This window comes from Carcharodon carcharias, chromosome 14, assembly GCF_017639515.1.
Source record: "Carcharodon carcharias isolate sCarCar2 chromosome 14, sCarCar2.pri, whole genome shotgun sequence".
Classification (NCBI taxonomy): domain Eukaryota; kingdom Metazoa; phylum Chordata; class Chondrichthyes; order Lamniformes; family Lamnidae; genus Carcharodon; species Carcharodon carcharias.
The window spans coordinates 7,505,169-7,526,552 of NC_054480.1; the positions used below are offsets into that span (position 1 = coordinate 7,505,169).

Here is a 21,384-nt window from a genome sequence, read left to right on the forward strand (position 1 = left end):
ACTCGGCCCAACTGGTCTCTGCCAGGGTTTGTGCTCCACATGAGTCTCCTCCCACCCTATTTCATCCCACCCTATCAACATATCCTTCTATCCTCTTTCCCCTCCCTGACCTGACTTCACCCAACGTCCCCTTAGGTGCAAATTGTGTTGCTCTGCAGAAATTCTTGAGTATCTGGAACCTTCGGTTGGTCAGGAAATCTCTGGGTCCGGGAGGTGGAAATGCCTCAAGTTTGTGCTCAGCAGCGGTGACAGAAAGAACATTAGAAAGAGGTTAAGAAGCTAAGAGAGTGACAGTCTCACAGAGTTACCAATCCACATCTTTGCCACATGACGTTCATGGTGATTGTGTCGTGTGCTTCAAGTGAGAGAACATTATCCGAGTATTTTTATAGATTTGTTCAACCCCAACAAACATCATGGAAAATCTTTGTCACTGGTAGTGGATTGCTCAGGTTTCTTTGGTGATTACAATATTTAAATCAGTTCTGCCCAATAAGGTATACTTGTTAGCAGTTTAAAAAAAATGTTGACTTGTTGGGTTGGTTTATCCTGGGGAAATGTTGAGGCTATGGGTGGTGGGTGGGGGTGGGTGGGTGGGGGGGAGGGGTGGTGTGTGGGGGTGGGTGGGTGGGGGGGAGGGGTGGTGTGTGGGGGTGGGGGGCTGGGGAGTTGGGGTGTGCCCCTACTGAAGGGGTTCAAACAGGGTCTCACCGGCCTGCGAATACCCGTTCATCCCCCCAGCAAGTGGCTTCACTGGGACTTTCTCGAGGAGCCCTCAGGCCGAGCGGCCAGAATGTGAACACAAAGGCAAAAAGCTGCGGATGCTGGGTACCCTGAAATAAAAACGGAAGATGCCGGAAGCACTCAGCAGGTCAGGCAGCATCTGCGGAGAGGGAAGCCGAGCTAACGGGCGGAATCCTGCGCTGTCCCCAGGAGCGGGCAGGAAGGCGGACAGGGGGGCTTATCTGAGCCAGTGGGTGGGGGGGGGGGGTGGTTGGGGGCCAAAATCACCTTCCCAATGGCAGGATGAAATTTTGCAATGAAGTTCAGGGAAGTTTGTAAGTGTGTCGGGAAGCGCGTCTGCATGTCACGCCTGCTGCTTAGAAAGCCAGCTGGCCAGAATTAAGTTCCTCCTCCCAATTAAATTATCGGCACTTAAAGCAACACATGCCTTCAGATTGACCATGGCATATAAGTGCCTTGCAGCAGGCGAGGTGGTCAACTTGCTGCAGTTAGAGTGGGAAGCCACTGTTTGCTTCCTTTTTGGGGAGTATTGTTCAACAAGTCGATGATGGGGTGGTGGCAGTCTGAGGGGCACAGGGCAGGGAGGTTGGCCGTGGGAGGGAGGGAGTCGAGGGCAGTGGCGCAGCCAAGGAGGGAAGGTGAGGTTGCAGGGACGTGGGAGAGGGGGAAGGGCTTTGCATCTTGTGTCCGGGGCCCCTGTGAATGGGTGGATTGGGGGGGGGTGGTTTCCTGGCAGCGATGGTGGGAGAGAGTTGGTCCTAGAGGGTGGTGTGGGCTCTGTCTATGGTGGGGTCCTGGGGATTGAACTGAAGGCACTGGGCAGTGGAGGGAATAGTCACAGTGAGGGGGGGACTGGAATGTGATAGGCTGGCAGGTCCAGGATCATGGTCATGTAGCTGATGGTGTCATGGGGGTATCACTGAAATCGACAAAACAATTGATGTGGATAATGGGAGGGGTCAGGGTCAAGGTGGGCATGGGGACAGTAACGTGTGTAGCACAGAGGTGAGAGAAGGCATATGGAGGGTGATGATTATAGGCTCAAGGGTAATGGTGGGGAGGTCCATTGGTAACAGAGGGGAGAGGAATGGTTATATTGGGTGGGTCAATGGTGATGGGAGGAAGTTGGCTGGTGACACAGGGAGGGTAGAAGGTCCATTATTAAGGATGAGATTTCAGAATACTTGGAAGTGCATGGTAAAATAGGGCAAAGTCAGCATTGTCTCATCAAGAGGAGGTCATGCCTGCCAAATCTGTTCGAATTCTTTGAGGAGGTAATGAGTAGGTTAGACAAAGGAGAGCCAACAGATGTTATCTACTTGGACTTCCAGAAGGCCTTTGACAAGGTGCCGCACAGGAGGCTGCTCAGTAAGATAAGCGCCCATGGTGTTAGAGGCAAGGTACTAGCATGGATAGAAGATTGGCTGTCTGGCAGGAGGCAGAGAGTGGGGATAAGGGGTCCTTCTCAGGATAGCGGCCGGTGACTAGTGGAGTTCTGCAGGGGTCAGTGTTGGGACCACAACTTTTCATTTTATACATTAATGATCTAGATGAAGGAACTGAGGGCATCCTGGCTAAGTTTGCAGATGATACAAAGATAGGTGGAGGGACAGGTAGTATTGAGGAGGCAGAGAGGCTGCAGAAGGATTTGGACAGGTTAGGAGAATGGGCAAAGAAGTGGCAGATGGAATACAACGTGGGGAAGTGTGAGGTCATGCACTTTGGTAGGAAGAATAGAAGCATAGACTATTTTCTAAATGGGGAGAGAATTCAGAACAAAAACAGAATTATCTGGAAAAACTCAGCAGGTCTGGCAGCATCGGCGGAGAAGAAAAGAGTTGACGTTTCGAGTCCTCATGACCCTTCGACAGAACTTGAGTGAGTCCAAGAAAGAGTTGAAATATAAGCTGGTTTAAGGTGTGTGGCAGGGGGCGGGGAGAGAGAGAGAGAGAGAGAAGTGGAGGGGGTTGGTGTGGTTGTAGGGACAAACAAGAATTCAGAAATCTGGAGTGCAAAGGGACTTGGGAGTCCTAGTCCCGGATTCTCTTAAGGTTAACTTGCAGGTTGAGTTGGTAGTTAGGAAGGCAAATGCAATGTTGGCACTTATTTCGAGAGGACTAGAATATAAAAGCAGGGATGTGCTGCTGAGGCTTTATAAGGCTCTGGTCAGACCACATTTAGAATATTGTGAGCAATTTTGGGCCCTGTATCTCAGGAAGGATGTTCTGGTCCTGGAGAGGGTCCAGAGGAGGTTCATGAGAATGATCGCAGGAATGAAAGGCTTAACATATGAGGAACGTTTGAGGACTCTGGGTCTATACTCGATGGAGTTTAGAAGGATGAGGGGGAGATCTGATTGAAACTTACAGAATAGTAAAAGGCCTGGATAGAGTGGACGTGGGGAAGATGTTTCCATTAATAGGAGAGACTAGGACCCGAGGGCACAGCCTCAGAGTAAAAGGAAGACCTTTTAGAACAGACATGAGGAGAAACTTCTTTAGCCTGGGAGTGGTGAATCTATGGAAATCATTGCCACAGAAGGCTGTGGAGGCCAGGTCATTGAGTGTATTTAAGACCGATATAGATAGGTTCTTGATTGGTAAGGGGATCAAATGTTATGGGGAGAAGGTGGGAGAATGGGGTTGAGAAACTTATCAGCCATGATTGAATGGCGGAGCAGACTTGATGGGCTGAATGGCCTAATTTCTGCTCCAATGTCTCATGGTCTTATGGTCTTAAGGTGGTGGAGCAAGTCTGGAAAGATACACACACCATTTTCTCAAGGTCTTCTTCACAACACTTTGCACTGACCCTCCCACTCACCCACCCTCCCACTCACTGATCCTCCCACTCATCCACCCTCCCACTCACTGATCCTCCCACTCATCCACCCTCCAACTCACTGACCCTCCTGCTCACTGACCCTCGCACACAGTGACCCTCCCACTCACCCACCCTCCCACTCACCCACCCTCCCACTCTCTGCCCCTCCCACTCACCCACCCTCCCACTCATCCACCCTCCCACTCTCTGACTCTCCCACTCACCCACCCTCTCACTCACTGACCCTCGCACACAGTGACCCTCGCACACAGTGACCCTCCCGCTCACTGACCCTCGCACACAGTGACCCTCCCATTCACTGACTCTCCCACTCACCCACCCTCCCACTCACTGACCCTCCCGCTCACTGACCCTCGCACTCAGTGATCCTTGCACTCAGTGATCCTCCTGCTCACTGACCCTTGGACTCAGTGACCCTCCCACTCACTGACCCTCGCACTCAGTGATCCTCCCGCTCACTGACCCTTGGACTCAGTGACCCTCATGCTCACTGACCCTCGCACTCAGTGACCCTCCCGCTCACTGACCCTTGCACTCAGTGACCCTCCTGCTCACTGACCCTTGGACTCAGTGACCCTCCCGCTCACTGACCCTCGCACTCAGTGATCCTCCCACTCACTGACCCTCTCACTCAGTGATCCTCCCACTCACTGACCCTCGCACTCAGTGACCCTCCCGCTCACTGACCCTCGCACTCAGTGACCCTCCCGCTCACTGACCCTTGGACTCAGTGACCCTCCCGCTCACTGACCCTCGCACTCAGTGATCCTCGCACTCACGGACCCTCGCACTCACTGACCCTCGCACTCACTGACCCTCGCACTCACTGACCCTCCCACTCACTGACCCTCCCACTCACTGACCCTCCCACTCACTGACCCTCACACTCACTGACCCTCGCACTCACTGACCCTCGCACTCACTGACCCTCGCACTCACTGACCTTCCCCACTTACTGAACCTCCTCACCACCTCCCCCAATCCTCCTGCTTACCACCTGTCCTCACTATATCCCGCCCTGACCCTCCCACTCACTGCATCCCACCACCCACCCCGCTCCCTCCCTCCCTCTCATAGCCCTTCTCCCCAGTACTCACTCACCAATCATCTAGGCAAGTGGGAGGGTTGGCAAATGGGAGGGTCGAGGGAGGGGGAAACAGCGAGGAGGAGAGGTGGGAAGTATCAGATAGAAGAGTCAGGAAACGCGAGGTAAGTAGAAAGAGATTTTAAGCTTGTAAAAGTTAGTAAGAGGATTTTCAGGACTGTTAGGTTCATAACAGTCAATAAGTTTTTAATGTAAAAATTACAGGTCAGGAACATAATCCATCCTTATTACATGCTTTTTTTTGGAAAGTGATTCTTGTTTAGTATGCTTTTGTTTGCACACTCTTTTTCAGGGACAGGTTTGGAATGCTTCTCCCTATCTACTCTGTCCAACCCCCTCATGATTTTGAACATCTCTATCAAACGAGGGATAGCTGCATTATTGAACCTGCTTCCACCATCCTTTCAGGCAGCGCATTCCAGATCATAGCAACTCACTGTGTAAAAACAACATTCTCCTCATCTCCCATCTGGTTCATTTGTTTACAAGAATGGTTCCAGGGATGAGAAACTTAAGTTATGAAGAGAGATTGGAGAGGTTGGGACTGTTCTCCTTGGAGAGAAGGCGGCCAAGAGGAGATTTGATAGAGATGTTCAAAATCATGAGGGGGTTGGACAGAGTAGACAGGGAGAAGCTGTTCTCACTCGTAAAAGGATCAAGAACAAGAGGGCACAGATTTAAAGTGATTTGCAAATGTGACATGAGAAAAATCTTTTTCACACAACGAATGGTTCGGGTCTGGAATGAGCTGTCAGGAAGTGTGATGGAGGCAGGTTCAATCGAGGCGTTCAAGAGGGCATTAGATGATTATTTGAATGGAAGCAAACAGGGGTACAGGGAAAAGGCAGGGCAATGGCACTAGGTCATAATGCTCATTTGGAGAGCTGGTGCAGACATGATGGGTCAAATAATTCTGTTCCAATAAAATTCTGTGATTTTGCCAATCACCTTAAATCTGGGTCCTCTGGTTACCAAGCCTTGCGCCACTGGGAACAGTTTCTCCTGTATTCTATCAAATCCCTTCATGATTTTGAATGCCCCTATGAAAGTATCCCTTAATCTTCTTCACTTGAATGAGTTTCTCCAGCCCCTCCATATAACTGAAGACCCTTATCCCTAGTACCATTCTGGTAAGAACACTGCACCTTCCCCAAGACCGTGACATCCTCTGTAAAGTGTGGGGTTCAGATTTGGAAATGATACTTCACACACACCCTGACCAGTGATTTATGAAGGTTTAGCATAATTTCTTTCCTTTGGTACTCTCTGCCACACTTTAAAAAGCCAAGGGTTCAATCAATGTTTCAATAACCTTATTAAGATTTTCTCAATGTGTTCCAATCAGAAACAGCAGAAAACTTTCAGAAGGTCCTGAAGAAGCAGGAGTAACCCCTTCCTGGCTGTACAAAGACACTGCTGATCTCCTGATCCCACCTCAGCATCATACGTCTCCCACAATCCCACTTCTATGAGCACCTACCCACGGGCCCCCCTCCCCTCCCCTGTATTGTCTAAGTTCAGGAAATGTCCCTCAATCCAACAAAAATATGAATGTGATTATCCAGAGCATTTTACCGATTGTTACTGCGAATTCATGATTACCTTTTGATTAGCCCTGTGGCACTGCGCAGGTTGGTGACCTTGGGAATATGAATCTCTTCTTTGATCCACATTCCTCCAAATGTAATTATATTAATACCTTTCAAAGCTAGTCTTTAAAAAAAATGTGGACACTGAAGTTTACAAGGACAGCATTCCACATATATCCCTGTGCATTACTACAACGAGAACACATACAAACATATGAATTAGGAGCAGGACTAGGCTGTTCAGCCCTTTTGAGTCTGCTCCACCATTCAGTAAGGTCATGGCTGATCTATTGTGGCCTTAACCCCATATTCCACCTATCCCCGGTAACCTTTGACTCCCTTGTTAGTCAAGAATCTATCTACCTCAGCCTTAAAAATATTCAATGACCCCACCTCCACCGCTCTCCAGGGAAGATAATTTCAAAGACTCACAACCCTCTGAGGGAAAAATTTATTCGCATCTCCATCATAAATGGGAGACCCCTTATTTTTAAACTGTGACCCTTAGTCCTAGTCTCTCCCACAAGAGGATACATCCTTTCAGCATCCACCCTGAAAAGTTCCCTCAGGATCTTATATGTTTCAATTTGACTACCTTTTGATCTTCTAAAGTCCAGTGGATGCAGACCCAACCTGTCCAACCTTTCCTCATAAGATAATGACCCCTCCCCCCATCCCAGGTATCAGTCGAGTGAACCTTCTCTGAACTGCTTCGTAAATAAGGAGACCAACACTGTGTACACTACTCAACATGTGGTCTCACCAAAGCCTTGTACAACTGTAGCCAAACATCCCTACTTTTATATTCTACTCCCCTTGCAGTAAATGACAACATTCCATTTGCCTTCCTAATTACTTGTTGTATCTGCATACTAACTTTTTGTCATTCACGTACCAGGACACCTAGATCCCTCTGTATCACAGAATTCTGCAATCTCTCTCCATTTTAAAATTGTGCTGCCTTTCTATTCTTTCTGCCTAAGTAGATAAGTTCACATTTTCCCACATTATACTCTACCTGCCCCCACCCCCCTCACTTAACCTATTTATGTCCCTTTGCAGGCTCCTTATGTCCTCTTCAAAACTTAATTTCCTACCTATCTTTGTGTCATCAGCAAATTTAGCAACAATACATTCGTTCACTTCATCCAAGTCATTGATAGAAATTGTAAATAGTTGAGGCCCCAGCTTTGCTCCCTGTGGCACTCCACTCGTCACATCTTGCCGTTAGCTGGACAATCCTCTATCAATGCCAATATTTTACCCCATACACCATGAGCTCTTATTTTGTGTAGTAACCTTTGATGTGGCACCTTGTCAAATGCCTTCTGAAAATCTAAGTACACCACATCCACAGGTTCCCCTTTATCACTGTTGCTTGCTACTTCCTCAAAAACTCCAATTAATTGGTTAAATATGATTTCCCTTTCACAAAACCATGTTGACCGGGCTCAATTGCATTGAGATTTCCTGAGTGCCCTGTTATAACCTCCTTAGTAATAGATTCTATCAATTTCCCTATGACAAATGTTAAGCTAATTGGCCTGTAACTTCCGGATTTCTGTCTTCCTCCTTTCTGGAATAGAGGAATCACATTCACTATTTTCCAATCTGATGGGACCTTTCCAGAATCTGGGGAATTTTGGGAAATTAAAACCAATGCATCTAGTATCTCAGAAGCCACTTCTTTGAGGAGCCCAGGATGAAGCCCATCAGGGCCCAGGGACTTGGCCGCTTTTTCTTAGTACCCTTAGTACCCTTTCTCGGGTGATTGTATTTATTTTAAGCCCCTTCCTCTCTTTCAACCCCTGATTCACAATTATTTCTGGGGTGTTATTTGTTTCCTACAGTGAAGACAAATGCAAAATATCTGTTCAATTTATCCGCCATTTCCTTAACTTCTATTTCTTCTTATTCCTTCACGGGATGTAGGTGTCACTGGATAGATCAACATTTATTGCCCATCCCTAATTGCCCTTGAGAAGGTGGCAGGGAGCTGCCTTTGTGAACCACTGCAGTCCACGTGGTGTAGGTACACCCACAGTGCTGTTAGGAAGGGAGTTCCAGGATTTTGACCCAGTGACAGTGAAGGAACGGCCGATATATTTCCAAGTCAGGATGATGAGTGACTTGGAGGGCAATTTCCAGGTGGTGGTGTTCCCATGTGTCTGCTGCTTTTGTCCTTCTAGGTGGTAGAGGTCACAGGCTTGGAAGGTGCTGTCTCAGGAGCCTTGGTAAGTTGCTGCAGTGCATCATGTAGATGATACACACTGCTGCCACTGTGCATCGGTAGTGGAGGGAATGAATGTTTAAAGTGGTGGATAGTGGGCCAATCAAGCAGGCTGCTTTGTCCTGGATGGTGTCAAATTTCTTGAGTGTTGTGGGAACTGCACTCATCCAGGCAAGGGGAAGTATTCCATCACACTCCTGACTTGTGCCTTGTAGATGGTGGACAGGCTTTGGGGAGTCAGGAGATGAGTTACTCTCCGCAGGATTCCCAGCATCTGACCTGCTCTTGTAACCACAGTATCTATATGGCTAGTGCAGTTCAGTTCCTGGTCAATGGTAATTGCCAGGATGTTGATAGTGGGGGATTCAGTGATAGCAATGCATTGAATGTCAAGGGGAGATTTTTTTTCCCTCTTACTGGAGATGGTCATTGCCTGACAATTGTTTGGTGCAAATGTTATTACCACTTGTCAGTCCAAGCTTGAATATTGCCCAGGCCTTGCTGAATTTGGACATGGGCTGCTTCAGTATCTGAGGAGTCACAAATGGTGCTGACCATTGTGCAATTATCACCGAACACCCCCACTTCTGACCTTATGATGGAAGGAAGGTCATTGATGAAGCAGGTGAAGATGGTTGGGCCGAGGACACTACCCTGAGGAACTCTTGCAGTGATGTCCTGGAGCTGAGATAATTGACCTAAACTCCCAGACTCACTCTCCAGGCTCACTGTCTAGAGGGCCAACATTCATTGTAATTACTCTTTTCCTTTTTAAGTACCTATAGAAACTCCTGCTACCTGTTTTTATATTTCTAGCTAGCTTTCTCTCGTACTCTAATTTCTCCCTCCTTATCAATATTTTAGTAATTCTATGCTATTCATTATATTCTGTCCTACCTTCTGACCTTTCCTTCATCTTTGTGGAAGTATACACTTTTTCTTTCAATTTGATTCTATTTTTAACTTCCTTAGTTACCCACGGATGGTGTGTCCATCCCTTGGAGTCGTTCTTTCTCACTGAACTATACCCTTCCTGAGTATTCTGAAAAGCTCCTTAAATACCTGCTACTGCATCTCTACTGATCTATCCCTTAACCTAATTTACAAATTCACTTTAGCTAGCCTGGTATTTGTGCCCTCATAATTGCCCTTATTTAAGTTTAAAACACTAGTCTTAGATCCACTCCTCCCTCCCACACACTGAATGTGAAACTCAATCAAATTATGATCACTGCTAACTAGGGGCACCTTTACTCTGAGGTCATTAGTTAATCCTGACTCATTGCACGTTACCAGATTACCAGTATAGCCTGTTCTCTGGTTGGTGCTAGAACGTGTTACTTTAGAAACTACCCTGAAAACACAGATGAGGCCTTAAAAATTATGAAAGGGTTCAACAGGGTAAATGTAGAGAAGATGGAGCAGTCCAAACTGGGGGCAAGAAATATAAGTCACAAGTCAATCCAATAGGGAACTCAGGAGAAACATCTTTACCCGAGAATGACTAGAATGTGGAACTTACAGGAAGTAGAATAGCATAGATGCATTTAAGGTGAAGGTGGATAAATACTTGAGGAAATGTTGACAAGGTAAATTAACTAAAGTAGGGCAAGGGAGACTTATGTGGAACATAAATACCAGCACACAAGTTGGGCCAGAGTTTCTGTGCTGTAAATTCCACATAATTCCAAATAGTTCTCTTGAACTTAGATGAATGACCAAGATGTTTAAAATGAATAAAGGGATTTGATAGGGCAGATACAGAGAAATAATTTGTTGTTATGTAATTTTTATTAATACTTTGTGGACACTGTTACTCTCCTTCAATGCAGTCTCACTGATGGGGCTGCTCGGGTGTCCATCGCTGGGGGTAAGAGAAAGGTAAACAGGAGATGAGGTCGACTTGAACTCTAAAATGAAGCATGCTGAATTATTTGTTACTTTGAATGTTTGAGAGAGAAAAGAGATCAGCTCAGGAATGGTATCCAATTCAGCAGGGAGTTCCAGTCTCTGCGTGAAACTCCGCTAAAGCCAATGATAATCAAAGAGTCGATATTTTTATTGCACTGTCATCTGATTTTTGACAGATGTTGTAATTATTGAACTAAAGTTTCAGCCGAAAGTAATCACCAAAATCCCAACCATCATGGGCTGGGTTTCCCGTAGCCCCTGACTAAAACCGCTGGTCCTGAGCGTGCCCACAGTAAGACTGGCTGCCCCACAGCCCATTTTACACTCAGCAGGGTGTTCATTGGCTCAGAGTGACACTTCCGCACCCCCCCCAAACTGGGGTGGAAGTCCTGCTTTAGAAAGCTGCCGTCCAATCGACTTGTAGTCCCAGCAGCACCAGGATGGAGCAGTGGCCATTGCTGAGACCACCGGCAGCCACGACAAAGGGGAGGCTACGGAAGCCAGACTCAAGGTAAGTCCAGGATATCGCCGGGACCAGGCTGGCAGGCCCCAGCGAGAGGGCTGGGGTTGGGGTGGGTGGGGGGGTGGTGTTGTGGGAGGCTGGGTTTGAGAAGCTGGCGGTTGAAGGGATAAAGAGTGGGTATTCCTTCGGGCAGGTGCTTCTGATAGACACAGGGGATCCCCAAAGGAGGTCCCTCCCCTTGCCCAATACTAGCCCGTGTAGTAAAAGCTGAAGGGGCTCCCTGTGCTGGGGGTAAGACGGTGGTGGGCATGCATTGAGGCACTTACATGGCCATTAATTGGCCACATAAGGGCCTCAATGGACCCAAGGGAAAGCGGGTGCCTGACACCCCCATCACCTCAGTATAATGGGAGACAGTTTGGGGGGTGGGTGGGAAAGTGGTGGACAGACCTGTCACTGCATTTTACCTGCCCCTGCGCCTTAAAACATATCGGCAGGGCAGCATAAAATCTAGCCCCACTTTACGCTTATCAGGTGCATCTGTAGGAACACTGAACCAGGAGGAGGCCATTCATTTCCCTGAGCCTATTCTACTAGTATCTCATCTCCTTTACCTGCCTTGGTTCAATATCCCTCAATAACCTTAGCCAAGAAAAATCTATCAATCTCAGCCCTGGAGTTTTCAGTTGTCTCTTCAGCATCCATACCCTTCTATGGAGGACAGTTCCAAATTTCCTCTTCGCTTCGTAAGCAAAAGTGTTTCCTGACATCACGCCTGAGCTGAGATTATGCAATTTGTCCTCGAACATTTCAGCAGCCGTTCTTCTAAAAGGTGCAGCCATCTGTAATTCTGTCTGGAATTTAGAAAGATATACAACTGCAAGTCTACAGGCCAGGAGCTGGAGAGTGGGATTAAAAATGAGCGGCTAGCTTCCTTTTTGTCTTTTTATGGCCAGTGCAGACAAGACGGGCTGAATGGCCTCTTTCTGCGCTGCAGCTTTTCTATGGTTCTAGCTGCTTGTGTTAAGCATGAGTAAGTAACATTGTGTTGGACATGCATTAACTTCAGCCAAAAACACCTTAGGCACACTTGATCACCAAATGTATGTAAAAGTACTTTGTATTTGTAGATCCAGGAGGATGCTGAGGTATAAGGTCAGTGATAGTTCCCATGCCCACTCCACTGCTGATCAATGACTGTTGTACCACTCAACAACAACAAACCTTACATTTAAAGAGTGCCTTTCATGTGATAAAACATCCTAAAATGCTTCATAGGTCATAAATCAGACAAAATTTGAGACCGAAAAGGGACTAAGAACTTGACCAAAGAGGTAAGTTTAATGAGCGTCTTAAAGAAGGAGAGAGAGGTAAAGAGGCAGTGAGGTATTTAGGGAGGGTATTCCAGAGCCTGGGGCCGAGGCTATTGAAGACAATTGCCAATGGTGGAGCGATTAAAATTGGAGATGCCCGGCAGACACAGTTAGAGGTTGTTGGATATCTCTGAGGATTATGGGGCTGGATGAGATTATAGGGATAGGGAGGGACGAGGCCAAGGGGGGATTTGAACACAAGGATGAGAATTTTAAAATCGAGGGGTTGCTGGACCAGGAGCCAATGTGCACAGTGGGTGACGGGTGGACAGGACTTTGCGTGAGTTAGGATACAAGCAGTATGGTTTTGAATGAACTCAAGTTCAGAGATGGTGGAAGGTGGGAGGTCTGCCAGGAGATTATTGGAATAATGCAGTCTGTAAGTGCCTGTTTTTATTCAGCATAGGCACTTGTCTCTAACCAAGGTGCCAGCATTGGGAATGAGTTAGAAACATGCGATCAACAGGCCAAAATTGGACTCCTGACTCAGCTGAACTGGTGGATGTAGATGCAGTACAAAAACAGAATTACCTGGAAAAACTCAGCAGGTCTGGCAGCATCGGCGGAGAAGAAAAGAGTTGACGTTTCGAGTCCTCATGACCCTTCAACAGAATCTGAGTTCGAGTCCAAGAAAGAGTTGAAATATAAGCTGGTTTAAGGTGTTGGGGTTTTGGGGGGAGGGAGAGAGAGAGAGAAAGAGAGAGAGAGAAGTGGAGGGGGTTGGTGTGGTTGTAGGCAAAAGCAGGGATAGAAGCAGATCATCAAAAGATGTCATAAACAACAGGACAAAAGAACACATAGGTGTTAAAGTTGATGATATTATCTAAACGAATGTGCTAATTAAGAATGGATGGTAGGGCACTCAAGGTATAGCTCTAGTGGGGGTGGGGGGAGCATAAAAGATTTAAAATATTTAAAAATAATGGAAATAGGTGGGAAAAGAAAATCTATATAATTTATTGGAAAAAAACAAAAGGAAGGGGGAAACAGAAAGGGGGGTGGGGATGGAGGGGGGAGCTCAAGACCTAAAGTTGTTGAATTCAATATTCAGTCCGGAAGGCTGTAAAGTGCCTAGTCGGAAGATGAGGTGTTGTTCCTCCTGATGCCTAAGTCCACTGATGTAGATGCAGTGCTTTGCAGAGGAAAGCAGACCTTAATTAAACTGACTGATTTTGCCAGCCGAAGAATCACTTTTGTTTCTGATTTATATTAAAAAAAATCATTGAGAGACATTCTAGAGTGAAATGAATTTGACATGCTCTGAAAAATAATGGCATTGAACTTTTTCGTTAATTCACCTGAATGTGGCCCCATCTGAGTAATTTGCACTGAACCTCCACAGGGACCCCAAGGAGACGTTGGACTCCCCGGAGCCCAGGGCCCTCAAGGGCAACGGGTAAGTCGATAGTATCACAGCACTTATTGTGATAGTTCTACACACTGTCATATTCACCAAAATATTCCTGGTCTTGTTGTTTAAAGGTCTGTTGCAGCCAGAATTTGTGACTAGCTATTGAATTCAGTAAAGTTACATTTTAATTTCCAGCATTGTTACAGATATTTTTGTTATTCATTCTCGAGATGAGGGTGTCTCTGGTAAGGCCAATTTTTATTGCCCATCCCTAATTGCCCTTGAGAAGGTGCTTTCTTGAACTGCTGCAGTCCATGTGGTGTAGGTACACCCACAGTGCTGTTAGGGAGGGAGTTCCAGGATTTTGACCCAGCGACAGTGGAGGAACGGCGATATATTTCCAAGTCAGGATGGTGAGTGGCTTGGACAGGAACTTCCAGGTGGTGATGTTCCCATCTACCTGCTGCCCGAATCCTTCATTGTAATGAATGACGTTCCCTTGCTAACAACCAAACTCCCTGATTCAGTCTGTAAATGGTGAACCCTCTGGGCCTCTCAAAGATCAGCTCTATTTTACTGACCTACCGCTACCTCGGCTGGGAGTCTGGCCGGTTTCACCGTTTGGAGCCACCATTGTGGTCAATCCAATTAGTTCAATCCAACCAGTTCAGCCAAATGCCAAATGATTGAAATTCCAATCAGCCGGTATGAATGTGGCGCGTACTGAGTCAAGAATTGTTCAAATCACCGCAGCACGTTAGCAGAGTGGGAAGGATAAACACTCAATGGTAACCCCGATCACAGGAAATCACCCCTTAGAGGACTGGGGGAGGATATGTCCATATAGGAAGTTTGTTTAGAAGCTGCAACAACTTGTATTCATGTAGCACAATAATAGGTCCCAAGCAGCAGGAACTTACATTGACATAGTACCTTTCACAGCCTGGGAACACCCTAAAGCGCTTCACAGCCAATGAAGCAGTTTTTAAAGCGTGGTCACCATATCTGAATCACAGCAGCTAAGTTGTACACAGCAAGATCCCACAAACAGCAATGTGATCTGATCATTTGTTTAGCGATGTCAATTGAGGAGTAAATATTGGCCAGGGAGCACTCAGCTGTCATCTTTGATAACAGTGCCTTGGAATTCTATGTCCACCTGAGAGGGGAGGCAGGGCCTCAGTTTAACATTTCGTCCGAAGGCAGTAATTCCTCAGTAATTCCAAGTGTCAGGGCAGATTATGGGCCAACTCTCCAGAGTGGAACTTGAACCTACAAGACCCTGCCTCATGGGCGAGAGTGCTACCCACTGAGGCACTGGTTTTTGGCTCTTTAGTGTGTATAATGCTTGGCCTTGCTTTAAGCTTCTCCATTACCAGTCAGGAACCGGCTGCTGGGAGCTGTGGTGAGAGTAACTTGCCCTCAGGGCTGATGCTGTGACTGTTAATTCCACTGGGAGTGGCTGGAGGAGCTCTCCATAGCTCCACCCTACACTTCCCCATGTCATTTAACCGTGGTGAGAACTTTACACAGCAGAGGGCCAGTTAGCGAGGACACTGCACAGCCTGAACACAACGCATCACGCCATACTAAAACCTGCACCCTTTCAGTCCGTCTTAATTTTCTCTGTATTCTTCAGGGTGAAGATGGTCTGCCTGGACTTCCAGGACCCCCTGGACCCCCCGGGACCCCGGTACGTGTGACACCAAATCAGCAAATCAAGTGTTTTGTTTGGATCTGCTGCAGAGGTAGAGACATTTAGCCATGAAGAAGTTAGGACAGGTCCAGCATCTCATTTTACCTGGGTGGATTTACTAACGGTGGTTAAGATGAAATTACTGAAATGAAGATCAGGCAGGTTCTACAGAGAGTGGGAGCTCTGCTTCACCAGGTTACTGCCCGGAGGCGAAAGTGGAGACCCACCTTCGGTATCCGCAGTCTGTGATCAGTTAGCTAACTCTCAGAGAGGCTAGCGCTTAGTCATGCCAGGCATTAGATACTGCATCAACCAAGGTGATTGCTCCTAATCAACCCTCACTGCTGCCTCTGGAAGGTGCCCAACTGTTGAGCATTCAAATCATACGGAGAGATGGAGGCCATTTGGCCCATTGTACTTGTGCTGGTTCTTTGGTGGAGCTATGCAAATGGCCTAACTCCCCTGCGCTTTCCACAAAGCCCTGCAAAGGCTTCCTTTCCAAATATTTATCCAAGTCCCTTTTGAAAGTTACCCTTGTATCTGATATCTTCACCCTCTCAGCGTTGAATGAGGAGAGGTTGGGTTTTAACTCTGATGCCACCCAGGGTGTGATAGCTCCCAGACATGGCTCATGTGTGCAGGGTGAGCCGAGATGATGGGGGAGGGTCAGACCCCCGGGCAAGCCATTATCTTCGGAGAGAAGGGGAGAAAAGTAGGAGACGATATCTGAGGGGGAAATTGGACTTTGCCAGAAGCCTTGCCGATGGAAGTCAATAGGGAAGAAGATTGGAGCGGTTGTAAAAGGTGTGCCACCTGCTTTGAGCCTGTTCCCCAAACACTGGGAACGACCGATGTCCCAAACACTGGGAACGACCAATGTCCCAAACACTGGGAACGACCAATGTCCCAAACACTGGGAACGACCGATGTCCCAAACACTGGGAACGACCGATGTCCCAAACACTGGGAACGACCGATGTCCCAAACACTGGGAACGACCGATGTCCCAAACACTGGGAACGACCGATGTCCCAAACACTGAGAACAACCAATGTCCCAAACACTGAGAACGACCAATGTCCCAAACACTGGGAACAACCAATGTCCCAAACACTGGGAACGACCAATGTCCCAAACACTGGGAACGACCAATGTCCCAAACACTGGGAACGACCGATGTCCCAAACACTGAGAACAACCAATGTCCCAAACACTGGGAACGACCGATGTCCCAAACACTGAGAACAACCAATGTCCCAAACACTGAGAACGACCAATGTCCCAAACACTGGGAACAACCAATGTCCCAAACACTGGGAACGACCAATGTCCCAAACACTGGGAACGACCGATGTCCCAAACACTGAGAACAACCAATGTCCCAAACACTGGGAACGACCGATGTCCCAAACACTGGGAACGACCGATGTCCCAAACACTGGGAACGACCGATGTCCCAAACACTGGGAACGACCGATGTCCCAAACACTGGGAACGACCAATGTCCCAAACACTGGGAACGACCAATGTCCCAAACACTGAGAACAACCAATGTCCCAAACACTGGGAACAACCAATGTCTCAAACACTGAGAACAACCAATGTCCCAAACACTGGGAACAACCAATGTCTCAAACACTGAGAACAACCAATGTCCCAAACACTGGGAACGACCAATGTCTCAAACACTGAGAACAACCAATGTCTCAAACACTGAGAACAACCAATGTCTCAAACACTGGGAACGACCAATGTCTCAAACACTGAGAACAATCAATGTCCCAAACACTGGGAACGACCAATGTCTCAAACACTGAGAACAACCAATGTCCCAAACACTGGGAACGACCAATGTCCCAAACACTGGGAACGACCAATGTCCCAAACACTGGGAACGACCAATGTCTCAAACGCTGAGAACAATCAATGTCCCAAACACTGGGAACGACCAATGTCTCAAACACTGAGAACAATCAATGTCTCAAACACAGGGAACAACCAATGTCACTCTCCATTACATTCAGCAATTAATCTTATTTTATGCAATTAAGTCACAATTTACCCCTAAAAGTATTTCTTCTTTCATCTTTCAGGGTCTCCCAGGGCTTTTCACAGGTGAAGGAAGTGGTGACTTTTCAGTAAGTTTCCCAGCACCTCCTCTTGGTCACTGGGTGTGTGGGGGAATCATGAGTAAAGGTATTTTGCTGGTTAAATAGCATAAGCTTTAAAAACAAGCTGCTGAGCAAGTAGTCTTCAGAATTGAAAGGAAAGGAATATTGTGCATTTATATGGCACTGTATACAGTCTCAGGACCTCCCAAACCGCTTCGCAACCAGTAAAGTACTTTTGCAGTGCAGTCACTGTCTAGGAAACACAGCTATCAATTTGCACACAGCAAGCTCCCACAAAAGCAATGATATAATTGACCAGATGATCTGATTTTGCTGGCATTGATTGAGAGACAAAAATTGGCCAGGAAACCAGGAGAAATTCCCTGCTCTTCTCCAAAAAGTGCAATGGGAGGGGGGCCACGTATGCCCACCTGAGAGGGCAGAAGGGGTATTGATTTAAGGTCTGCTCTGAAAGACAACTCCTCCAACAGTGCAGCTCTCCCTCAGTACTACACTGGGAGTTAGCCTGGATCAGGACTGACTTGAACCCACAACCTTCAGACTCAAAAGGTGAGTACGCTATCCATGGGACTAGGTTCAGTAGATTGTACACAACAAGAAGGTAACGCTAGACCAGTGGACACACCCCTCTCCCTAGAGGCCATTAGAGGTCAGCATGTAACTGTGGGCTCCCTCACTGATCAGGCAGAAGATACTTTGCATTCTCCTTGGATGTTTTATAATGTGTTTTGCAACGTCACATTCTGTTGCACTGTGAAATGCTGATATTGGGTAAGAATGACTCTGAAGAGGCTGAAGACCCCAGTAAATTACTGGTACAGTCAGAAAAGCTAAGGGAGCCATGGTGAGGAAATGGGCAACATTCTGAATGAATCAATGGACACTGGGGTGATGCCAGTAAATTAGAAACTGGGGCTAATGTGGTGTCAAACAAGGGGCTGTGGGGGTTGGGGGAAGGTCATGCAAAAGCAAAGTACTGCAGATGCTGAAATCCGAAATAAAGACAGAAAATTGAGGAAATACTCAACAGGTCTGGCAGCACCTGAAGAACAAGAAGCAGTTACTGTTTCAGGTTGGTGGATTTTGATGAAAGGTTGCAGACCTGAAATGTTGGCCTGGGTTTTTGTTCCCAGACCGGACATTTCCAGGCTTCCCAAACCCGACCTGGGACAAAGTAGCCCGGAAGGTCGGATTTTCGTTCCACGGTGGGGAGGCTCCCTGGGAATCAGGCTGGGTGACCCTGGAACTAGTGCAAAGGATGCTGGGTGCAGAAGCCGGCTGAATGGAAGGCTTGCCTCGGAACATTGGCATTGTGTTGAAGTTTTCAAAAGAACCAGAAAAGCATAAAGCAGCCATTCAGCCCTCACCCCTCAATCCCCCCTCACACCACCCCCCACCCCCATACACACACTCCCCACGCCCCAGCCAGGCCAAAGCATGCCACCACATGCCCCTACCCATCTCCCCATGGTCACGCATACCCTTCATGTCAGCCTATGCCCCTCTGGCCAGTCGCCATGGTCCCTTATACTCTCCATGCCAATCCATGCTCGCATCTACCACCCTTTTCACTTACACCTACCTTACCAACTCACCCAGTACCCATTATGGTCCAATCTCAGGATGCGTGCTGAGATTAAATAAAGTCCCAAGTGTCTATTGCAGACTTTACTTTTTAAAAAAACGCTCATTCATCAAAACCCATTTACTACATTTACATTCCTTCAACTACATTATCTTTCGAAGCAACAAACATTTCATCCAATTACATAATCCCTTATAAAAACAAGCATTGGAGCTCATAGTTCCACTTCAAAGAGTCCATAACCACTTGGAGATGCCACTCAAACTATGAAATGGCAGGCAACCTACTGTGATAATGGATGGTTGGGAAATCAGTCTTGCAGCACTGATGGGAGCCCTCAGGTTTATGTCAATGGACAGGGTAAAAGAGCGAGCAATCATTCCTTTTACACTCCAGTTTTTTTAAAGAGTTAAAGGGAAGGGGTTTTAAATGCCTTAATGGCTTGCCAGCTCCCTTTGACAATTCATCTTGAGCCTTTTGGCAGTTATTTTTAACATATCCAATGAAGTTCATAGTTCCAATGAGGTGATGCACTTTTGTGTACATTCAAGCCTGCTTTTAGCATTCCAAAAGGGCATCTTACCTCTCTCAAAAGGTACCTGACCTCTCCTAAAGAGCCCCTCTCCCGAAGGAAAGCTGACCTCCCCCAAAGAGCACCTGAACTCTCCCAGAAGTGTCCTGGGACCATATCAAAAAGGGTACCCTGGCTAGCCGGACGAATCCACAAAGTTCAGGCCTGCTCCCACCAGGTCTAATCTGCGTGTGTCAGGTTTCAGGCACCTCTCACACCAAAACCACAGTAGAGACAGCTGCCTCCACAAAATATGCATCTGTGAATCCTGACCAGGGCCCATTCCTGCCCCTATGAAAATGGTAGGTGCTGTAACAGGGGGCGGGAGTTCCAGATTTGGGCCTATTCCGCCATTTTCTCAACGACAGAGTGTCTCTCTGCCGTCGGGAAACCTCAGGCCATTAACTCTGTTTCTCTCTCCTGAGATGCTGCCTGGCCTGCTGACCATTTCCAGCACTTTGTGTTTCAGCTCAGACTCATTGATGTTACTTCAGTTCTGAGCAAAATAATGGAACTGATCATTGGGAAGAAACCTGAAGATTACCTGTACAATAGGCCTGTCAGAATAGAATATTTAATCAGCCTTCTCAATTGCATTGAAGAAGTGACATGTGGATTTTAGTCAGCCCAATAACAGAATCATACAACATAGAAGGAGGCCATTCAGTCCATCCTGCCTGTACGGGCTCTTTGAAAGAGCTATCCATTCAGTCCCACGCACCCTTGCTCAATGCACAGGTTCAACTTGTCATTCAACTTCCAAAAGGCCTTTGCTAAAATTCGACATGAAAGAACACGAGAATGAAGAGCAGGAGTAGTCAAGGTTATTGATTAAATTCAAAGCCGAGAGGGATTCAGGATAAATCCTGGGAGTGGATAAGAAACTGGGTGAATTGGTGGATACGATGTATGTCAGAGTGGGATAAAGTACTAAGTTTGGTACTCGAGGGCGGAATTTTCTGGTCTTGCCATCGATGGGAGTTATAGCCGACGGGAGCGGAAAATTCAGAGTGAGACCAAAAGTCAGATTTCGGCCGATGGGAAATCAAGTTGGAATTTTCCCCTTGGCAATCTCATGGCCGAGGCGGCCTAATGGTGGGTCAACTTTCCTGCTGCTCCATGTCAGGAACGTTATTTGCATATATTAACATATCATGGATGCTCATTAAAAACGCAACTTGCCAGGATCCCGTTCTCCCTCCTAATCACGTGCAACGCCGATGGGAAACTAGACCGGCCTGATTCACGACTGGGTATAAATGGCTTACGCCTAACCCCCCATCACTTCACTTGTGACTTTGAGGTGCATACAACACTGAAGGTGGTACCTGCAACAGTGCTGCTCTGACTCATCACCACTGCTAAAGCTGCTCTCTCAGGCAAGACTGGGCTACTCGCACTGGGTGCTGCAGGATACAGGTAGGCCTGTGCTCTACCAGCAAGGCCCAGCATGTGGATGATGGAGTGGGGGGAGGTGGAGAAAGGCAGAGACATGAGGATCAAGGGAACAGGGGCTGGAATGGGGCGGGTGGCAGGCAGAGGAATGATTGGGGCTGGGGAAAGGGTTGACATGGAAGGATTGCAGGCAGATTCCAGGGTGGGCGGGGTTAGTATGGCACAAGAGGAATGGGGTACACAGAGACTCATGACTGAGGTAGAGATGGGGCGAGTCCCAAAGGAAACGAGGGGATGAGTGTCATAGTCGTAGCCCTGGGACTGAGGCCAGATAGTTGGGTTGAGAGATTAAAGGCCGTCCTGGGGATGGGCCAGCCATGCTACAGGGCTATGTG

General features: G+C 47.4%; 1 protein-coding gene across 1 annotated transcript in view; it reads left to right on the forward strand.

Moving 5' to 3' along the window:
* Positions 1–21,384, forward strand: part of LOC121287008 (collagen alpha-3(IX) chain-like) — a 149,679-nt gene that overhangs the window by 42,674 nt on the left and 85,621 nt on the right. Inside the window, exons 10-14 of the mRNA XM_041204425.1 lie at positions 9,844–9,913; positions 10,848–10,934; positions 13,602–13,655; positions 15,250–15,303; positions 17,400–17,444. Coding sequence (XP_041060359.1) covers positions 9,844–9,913; positions 10,848–10,934; positions 13,602–13,655; positions 15,250–15,303; positions 17,400–17,444 — 310 coding nt within the window. The remainder of the gene's footprint in view (positions 1–9,843; positions 9,914–10,847; positions 10,935–13,601; positions 13,656–15,249; positions 15,304–17,399; positions 17,445–21,384) is intronic.